The sequence below is a fragment of the Zootoca vivipara genome, chromosome 2 (genome assembly GCF_965207765.1).
Source record: "Zootoca vivipara chromosome 2, rZooViv2.hap1.1, whole genome shotgun sequence".
Lineage (NCBI taxonomy): Eukaryota > Metazoa > Chordata > Lepidosauria > Squamata > Lacertidae > Zootoca > Zootoca vivipara.
Genome location: NC_142584.1, coordinates 34,713,009 through 34,722,485, shown reverse-complemented (window position 1 = coordinate 34,722,485; position 9,477 = coordinate 34,713,009). Strand labels below are relative to the sequence as shown.

The 9,477-nt window shown below is 42.8% G+C and overlaps 1 protein-coding gene across 1 annotated transcript; it reads left to right on the top strand.

The window, feature by feature from the left end:
• On the top strand, window positions 1–9,477 carry CD7 (CD7 molecule). The gene is made up of 4 exons (XM_035107961.3): window positions 1–673; window positions 4,735–5,076; window positions 5,744–5,862; window positions 7,280–9,477. The coding sequence occupies exons 1-4, from the start codon at window positions 607–609 to the stop codon at window positions 7,388–7,390; spliced, it is 639 nt and encodes a 212-aa protein (XP_034963852.2). The 5' UTR covers window positions 1–606; the 3' UTR covers window positions 7,391–9,477.

Genomic DNA, 9,477 nt, shown 5'->3' with positions numbered 1-9,477 from the left:
AATGCCGTTTACCTTCCCGCTGTAGCAAGTATTTATCTACTTGCACTTTGATGTGCTTTCGAACTGCTAGGTGGGCAGGAGCTGGGACTGAGCAACAGGAGCACCCCCCCCCCCCCGTCGCGGGGATTCGAACCACCAACCTTCTGATTGGCAAGCCCTAGGCTCTATGGTTTAACTCGCAGTGCCATCCGCGTCCCTTTCTACACAACACTTAACAGGTGCACTATGGGAGCCTGTCCTCTTTTGCATCTGGCCTCCCTACTTCCTATAGCATCTAATATATGCACTATTGTGGCTGGGTGCTGGTCTACTTGAACAGCTGTGTACAAAAGCTTTGCCTTTGGAAAAACACGAGACTTGCAGCTGCCCAGACATATAAAACACAAACAATTCTGAACCCCGAGCCTTGAAAATGTTTCATTATCTACCGTATTTATTTTCTTACCCACATACTCATCACACTTACGAGCCCAACATGTCCCATGTGACTTGTGATGTGGTTAACATCAGTCCTCAGGGTTGCTGTGTTTTCAGTTCAGAATCTGTTCAGTCACTTCAGCGACAAGCCAGTTTTGCTGCACAGTTTTAAGAGAGACATTCTGCAAAATGCCCACTTGGGGGCTTGCCATGCATGTTCTCCTCCTGCTTTCCCATGGAACATCAGCCTTCAGTGGTAAGCATAATAAAATTATTGTTTTGTCTGGCTTTGTTGCATTGTATCTGTATCTGTGGCGGGGAGGGGTTGCCTCCTTAATTTCCCCCCTAAAGTCCTCCCCCTCCCCATTTCTGCAACATCCTACTGTTTCTTGGGACGTTTCTAGACTGTTGCTATTTTCAGATGGGATTCAGTCACATACCAGTAAATTCAGGTTGTGCAATTAAATTTGATTTGGAGCTCTTGTGCTCCCCCTGCTAAGAAAAACAAACAAACCTCCAGACATTTTGCTGAGGGAGGTGATGGAGAAATGCACTAAGCAGTGGGGCATAATATTTGCTTGATGTAATGTTCTCTAACCTCTCCACAAACAAATGCTCAAAAATACAACCGGCTTGCAAAAATTTCGAAAAATTATTAAGGTGAATGCTCATTTAAAAAGTTGTCTTGAAGTGAACTCAGAGCAGGGCTGGATTGAGGCAGCAGGATTCACAGGGGCAGGAGATCCCAATATGGATCCTTCTCTCCCCACTCTCATTCTTGATGTAGATCTTCAGCCCTCTTCTCCGGTGGGCAAAGGGACACCATTTAGTAGTTTGCCTCAGGTGCCAAAATGTATTGGGCTGGCCCTGCTTCAGAGGCTCCCTTTTGCCTACATAGCCATCATAACTCTTAAATTAATACAAGTGGAAACTGCTTATGTCTTTGAACTCTTGAAAAATAACATTATCCCCCACCCACCCCGGTCCCATGAATACCAAAATGTACAGTATATCAAATTTGAAATTCCCATTTTGAGATCTTTACATTTTTGAAGATTTTTGGATTTGGGAAATCATAATCTACATGGCCCAAATGTTTCCCTGCATACATGATGCCATTTACAGTGAATTTGCACGTTAATAATTTCCTACTAAAAAATCTCACCCCGCCCCAGCTGCTATTTTGCACTCAAAGGTGGTGCTGATCATAAGCTATTGCAGGATTTGATGTGGGTCAGGTTCCAAATCAGGGTCATATAGCTGCTTTTTCTCAAAATAAAAGGAGTCAGTTGACAATATTTTCTGAAAAGTGTGTAGAAGGTAAAGTGCAGTTTGACCCTCTTCAGATCAAATGACCGAGGTAGGGTCAATTAACATGGCATTTGACAGGGATTTTTGTTTGGGTGTGTGTGTGTGTGTGTGTGTATGTGTGCCTACTGCACAGCCAGTGAACAAAACACTGTTTGTGTCTGCGGAAAAGAAAAATACTGGTACAGGCAACGTTAACAATAGTATATTATTAATTTTGAAACCTGAGTGTATGAATGTAATTAGTGGCTACATGGTGGTTTAAGCTAAATTTATATATAAAAGATTAAGATACTGATAAACTCTCCTCAAAGCTCTCTGAGAACTAGTCCTCATCGTGTCTAATTTTCCCCTCCATAAATGTCGAGTTCTCAATGGGGGGGGGAGATATCAAATATTCAAATGAAAACAGCAGGAAGCAGATCCTCATGTCTATGCAAAAAAAAAGTTATCTAAACAAAATGATTTTTGGCCGTATCTGAATAAGGTTGATGATGGGGTCTGGTAAGCTTCTCTGTGACGGTAGGCAGGGGGGGGGGGTGGTTGACAGTTGTCAGGAACTATGCATTTTCTTATTAACATAATGTTATGGGTAGATGCTGAGAAATGTAAGTTTTCTGCAATGAAAACACTGCAGCAACAGTGCCCCGGTTTCCACATGCCACTAAATCATGGTTTACTAAACTATGCCTTAGAATTATGTGTGAACCATAGATTGGCTATGTTTGCTTACTGCCAGCTAAACCACAGTCTGAAACCATGGTTTGTTGTTGGTTTATGAACCTTGATTTGATGGTATATGTGAATTCGGCATGCTTTGTAAACCATGGTTTGTTTGACCCCTACACTCCAGACACTCACCAAACAACAAAGGCAAGAGCAGCTGTGAAACAAAAAAACTATAAAGAAAGAAGTTGTTGTTTATTTGCCAACTGTGATTAACTTTGTTAAACAAACCATGGCTAGGCATTATCCATGAAATTGGCCAGTGTGAATCCTTGGCATCTCCAGGTAGGGCTAAGAAACCCTGGAAAGTCGTTGTGAGTCAGTGTAGACCAGGGGTTGTCAACCTGGTCCCTACCGCCCACCAGTGGGCGTTTCAGGATTCTAGGTGGGCGGTAGGGGGTTCTGCGGCACAAGCTGAATCCTCTTTCCATCGAGCACCGGTGGGCGGTAAGGAAATTTTACCATCAAGAAAGATGCATTAGTGGGCGGTAGGTATAAAAAGGTTGACTACCCCTGGTGTAGACCAGGCATAGGCAAACTCCGGCCCTCCAGATGTTTGGGACTACAATTCCCATCATCCCTAGCTAACAGGACCAGTGGCCAGGGATGATGGGAATTGTAGCCCCAAACATCTGGAGGACCTGAGTTTGCCTATGCCTGGTGTAGACTAAAGTGGTTCAACCTGTGGCCTTCCCGCCAGATTCAAGAATAATAATCTTAAAACCTTAACCTTAACCATTTGTGTCATGGGTTGCTAACAAAAGTGCATACATCTATTTGTATATCAAATTTGTTTAATAATTAAATATATATAATTATATATATTTAATTATATATATAAAATTTTAAATATTTAATTAACTATTTAATTATATATATTTAATTAAATATTTTGTGTATATTAAATGATATTAAATATATTGTGAACGATATAATTCATGATGTGGAAATTTAATTCAGTGTGTGGGCCGCAGGTTCTGTGTTGAAGTACTCTTGAGTCCCAATTGGTATGAAAAGTTGGACTGCCCTCGTATAGACAATATTTCCCTAGATGTCTCAGTGGTCTGATTCAGTATAATGCAGCTTCCTAAATTTCCATGGGGGGGGGGCAGTCTTACTACAAAGAGCCTGGACAAAGAAAAACATGCTCATACCTTTAAGTAGGCGCGCGCACACACACACACACACACACACACACACACACACACACAAGCATGTGTGGTAGGGACAGTCTTCCTGGATGAAGAAATTAAATAAAATAATAATCTCAAGTGGTAGGCATTTCTTTTGGAGGGGTGGTGGTGGTTCTCTTGCTCAAATTCTCCATTATTTTCTCTTAAAGGTCACATGCAGCAGATAACTCATTTCACACAACATTAGAATGCACACCCAGAAAAATGCTAAAACAACAACAAGCATTTTTTTAATTAAAAAATAAATAAACATCCCTGTGTTGTGTCCGTCTCCTGCAAACAGTGATATTTCAGGGGCTACAGACAATTGCAGACAAGCACATTCATATCTAAAACTCAAAAGCCGGCTGGTGGTAGTGAGGAAAATAATCTGATATCTCCAAGAACTAGTTGCAGTGTGAGTGCTGAATTCCCAGAAACAGTAGGACAGTCTGGAAAATTATGTATCCTCTCTATCTCCCGAGGAAGCCTCGGGAGAAATCGGGTTCACTTTGCATTTTAATACGAACCACCTGATTTGTGCTTCCCAAAACAGTGCACAAACTGAAACACTGGTATCCTTTGGAATTTGCATTTCCAAATTTTGCAGTGCAGTTCTGTAACCTAAATATTTGTGCAGAAAATTCCTTTATTAAGAAAACGTGCATTAAAATACATGCACTAAGGAAAATAACAAAATACACTGCAGAAATATACAAGCTGGGGAAAAGAACATACAAAAACGTGTTTATTAGGAGAAAGGCACCCAAAAATGTGGACAGATTTTCATGAGGACTTGGTTTCTGAAAGAATGCAAATGATGTAGAAATGTGGCAAATTGAACTTAAGGCTGAAATTGACCATGCTGTCCATTCCTACTCAAGAGTGAAAGGGCTTCCACCATTTCAGAAACTGATATTATTGTATCCGGTCTCAGCTCCTGCTGGTCTCAACATTTGAAACCTGGTGCAATCCATCATTCTTAAAACCCACTGAAGTCAATTGTGCAAGTGTGTAGATAAGTCCCATTATTTCACAGCAGTACGGCCAATATCTTCAGAGTCTCACCTGTCTGCTGTATGCCTGTCCCTCCCCTCCTTTTCCCTTTAAGTCACAGAAAACAAACCAGAGCTAATAGTTATCACTGCTGAGGAAGGGGAGTCTGTCAATATTACTTGCACGTTTGACCAACTGGCGATGTCGGGGCTGCATTTGAGACGGACACTTGTGAAAGCCATGGATGTGCTATATGTGAAAAAACATGGTCGACACATGACCAAAGCTGCTGAATATGAATCTCGCATGGAGTACTTTGAGCTGAAGAACGCATCGACGATAATGCTAAAGCATGTGAAGAAGAACGACAGTGATGGGTATTTGTGGGGGGGCACTCTGATAATTAACCAGGAGCCCAGGATAATGAATTGCAGCACTATCATCTTGGCAGTGAAAGGTGGGTCAGGAACAATCATTACTTCAACTGTTAGAGGGAATGGCAGAGCTATTTGTTGGCTACAAAGAGAAAAACAAGTATCTAGCAAAGTGTGTTTGTGCATTAACTAACTCATACCATCAGTGCAGTAAGTTGCCATGGACTGGCTGGATGCAGAGGAGTTCTGGGAGGCACCAACTGGGGAATCCCCAAGGGAACCCACAGTGGAAGAAGGCTCAGAGCCAGGGGGTTGTTGGGGGGTGGGGCGGACGATAAATGGTCAGAGGGAGAAGTGGGAGCAGGCTGGGAGAAGGACGTGTCAGAAGCTGAAGAAGCAACAGGGTTTAGTGAACAGGAAGAGGCTGTGGCAGAGGGCAGGGGAGGAGGGGGCCCAGGAGATATAGATGAGGCAGAATTCAGGGAGTCTCCCTCTTCTGGATGATGCCCTTAACTCTTTAAGTACAGTACAGATACAGTACAGTAATGTTAATTAAACAAACATTAATTCTTCTATTCATGATGGTGATAGACATTTATATCTTAGGGCATGTTTGGAGAAAAAAAAATGTAAATGGCAAGACTTACAGCCACAACCCCAGCATAGCAATTGGGTTCCTGATTTGCTCTTCTTCACCATAGGCTTGTATGGAAAGTAACAAAACATGTTCCTCTCTTTCTATCTCTAAAGAGGCCTCAGCTATGAAGCTAATCGAGTGTCCTTCGTTTCTCTGGGTGCCATATATCCTTATCTTCATGTCACTGCTCTTGCTGTTTGGACTGGGATATTTTATCCTATCTCGTATAGATGTGAGTATGACTAACACTTTCCATTATGTTAGCTGAGTTCCATCAGTCTTCCAGCCTTCCTCCTAAAAGATTTGCACCTCATTGAGGAAATATTCCAAAGTATATAGCATCAGATTCTCTCCCCACCTCCCCATAATTGCTAAATTGTTGGCATAATATTGTGCTTCTTCATGGGTCTGTATGAAAGAGATGGTCTCCTGGACTCAGTATCATAGTTATTTCAGGACTGAATGGGCTCACACAATCTCAGTGCTGAAAAGAAAAGAAAAAGACTGAAGATTCAAAACTACATCAAAGCATGTTGACAGACTGAATATGCAGAATTATCCCAATTTAACAGAATCGACAAGCACATTAATGACTTTTCCTCTGCAATAATTAAAGCTGAGTAATACCAGTGATGACTTTACCTAAAAGATAGGTGCTCCCATGATAGCTCTCCCCCCCCCCAATTGATGCCATCCACAACAATGTAGGCTTGTCCGAGCAGTTTTCTGCTTGATCCACACTTTCTAGACATGGATCCAAGTGGTTCTCCCCTTGCCTGCTCCTTTCCCAGGGAAACCTGACTCTTCAGCTCTCAGTTGGAGCAAACATCAACCTGGTGAAAATCTGAATTGCCGTTTGTTCCTAGCACGGTTTTCCCTAGAGGAAGGCAGCAGGACAAGAGGAAGTGTGGAGAAGCCCTGTATCTCTGAAAACATAGGTAACATTCATCCTAAATGGTTGCATTCCTGAGTTTCCCCCGCAGAGTTATTCTGTGGCATAGGAAAATGAGAAGCTGCCTTATACTGAGTCAGACCATTGGTCCATCTGGTTCAGTTTTGCCTACACTAGCTGGCAGCAGCTCTCTGGGGTTTCAGATGGTGATCCTTTTCAAACCTACCTGCAGATGCTGGGGATGGGACCAAGGACCTTCTGCATGCAAAGTATTTGGCCTCCCGGAGCAACGCCTGCTGCCCCTGCTTCCAAGTGCTAATGTATCACAATCCTGTGCAGGCCTGGCTCTAGGGGTAGTCTCGGTGGCAGGAGGGCCGGCAGGAGGGCGCTGTGCGGCGCCCTACCGGCTTGAGACGGGCCTGATCCTGTGATAAATTTTGCTTCCATTACAAATGCAGCCAAATACTTTCAGCTGTGAGTTGCCTAGTGCTAGTGTTTCAAAGTCTTTGTCAGTTGAACCAGGCTTCTCCAGACTGGTGCAGATGTCTTCAAGCTGTTATAGTAGTGATCTGTATCTCTGTTTGGGTACAGAAAAGGCCAAAGCTCCCCTTTTCTATACCCTATTTTTTCCAACGCACTGGGTATCAGATCAACACATGCCTATCCCTCCCCTTATCAATACTGACTCCAGCCCTTTGGGATGGATCCTTGTGAGCAATGCATATTAATTGCTGCCTGCTTTCCCTCCCTTTAACAGATCAAGAAATTCTGCAACAAAGGAAAGGCAGCAGAAACACAAAATATGGTCTATGAAGACATGACGTGCAGCCTGAGGCACAACACTGTGAATAATGTGTATAATAATTAGAAGTGATCTCTTGCCAGATGGAATAATCCTGTCATTCCCAGACCCAGCAAAATACACTGCTGCAATATTTACTGCACACAATGAATAACAAAGCTGGAATCTGCTAAGATTCAAGATCAATTATTATGATTATAACCACTTTAATTGAAGGAAGCACAAGTCACTGGAAAAAAAGGCATTTAAATAATACTTTAAAATTAAACTTTTAAGCAAGACCCTGCTTACCTAATAACCCCTTTGCCACTCCCCCTTTCCTGACACCAGACCAACCCTGCTTCTCTTTACACCCAAACAACCCATTCACTTTACACATCACTCTCTCACAGCTCACCCCAATCCCTGTCCTCACAGCTCTTCCAAACCCTCTTTTTAAGGAGTGAGGCACATGCTTCAGAATGTGGTCTGCAAAACCTCCCACTCTCCTTTAATCAGCTCACATGGGAGGCCTGCCCCCCACGCTGCTTGGTGTTTTATTTTTGCTTGCTTGCTGTTTTGTAGTCATGATGGAGTTGCAGCATTATGAAAGCCTTATAAATGTATAGTAAGAAGTGTATTTTTAGACATTTGCATAGGTTTTTTGACTTTGTGATTTTTTTGTTTCCTACAACATAATTCCCCAGGGTTTGATACTGTGTATTTGACTCCCGATAAAAAGTGCGCTAACAAGACTTCTAAGTTTATGAGTATATAGGAATTTAGGAAGCTAACTTTTACTGAGTCAGACCATTGGCCCATCTAGTTCAGAAGTGTCTATGTCTGGTAGTGTCTTTCCTGGTTTTCAGATAGCAGTCTCTAACAGACCTACCTGGAGATGCCAAGGATTATACCTCCGACCATCTGCACACAAAGCAATGGTCCTTTCCTCAGGCCTTTGTTGCCAGAATGAGCAATAAAAATTTCAATCAAGAATGTGCTATAAACATTTCATTCAATCTCCATCAAAAGGTATTTTTTGAGGCATCTCTCACCACAGAATATCCTCCTTGCACAATTTTGGTTTACATTCCAACACTGACATTTCCTAATGTTACCATACATCCTAGAAAGACAAGAAGGTATGTGGTGTGCACTTGTACAACAAATGTTCTTACCAGTCGATGAGATTTCTCCTCCTACTGTCTTCCAGCTGCCATGATATTCATGGGTTTCTCTACTCCCCCTTCTGGGACTAGTCATCCTAGGAGTTTGTTTATTTATACTTTCTTACAACCCACTCATGGGTTAAACCACAGAGCCTAGGGCTTGCTGATCAGAAGGTCAGCGGTTCGAATCCCTGCAACGGGGTGAGCTCCCGTTGCTTGGTCCCAGCTCCTGCCCACCTAGCAGTTCGAAAGCACATCACAAAGTGCGAGTAGATAAATAGGGACCGCTCCGACGGGAAAATAAACACCGTTTCTGTGCGCTGCTCTGGTTCGCCAGAAGCAGCTTTGTCATGCTGGCCATATGACCCGGAAGCTGTCTGCGGACAAACGCCGGCTCCCTCGGCCTATAGAGCGAGATGAGCGCCGCAACCCCAGAGTTGGACACAACTGGACCTGATAGTCAGGGGGCCCTTTACCTTTACCTTTACAACCCACTCATGTCACCTGAGGTTCCACACATGCCTTGGAATTCTGTTGTTATCATACTTTGACCTGGCAAGCCTATTGGTAATCTGGTTTATGATTAGATTATGTATTATGTTGTTGTTGTTTGTTGTTGTTTAGTCGTTTAGTCGTCTCCGACTCTTCGTGACCCCATGGACCATAGCACGCCAGGCACTCCTGTCTTGCACTGAGATTATGTATTATACCCTGTACTTTTTTCTCCATGTCTGTCTTCCAGCAAATACTATGGTAACTTGAATGCCAGTTAAATGAATGAGCGACAGTAATTCTTGGAAAGCTTGCATAACTGTTTACTTGGGGGATGCATGAACGACATAGCTGGGCAAGCACAGAAAGGTATGGGCTGATTAAAGTTTCTGCCCATACATGATGGCCATTATTCAAAAACTGGGTTAATGTAAGATTTGTAGGAACAAGTTTTGGTATAACAGGTGAAGTCTTCAGTCTTTTAATAACTAAATAAATGCATTCATGAAGAAT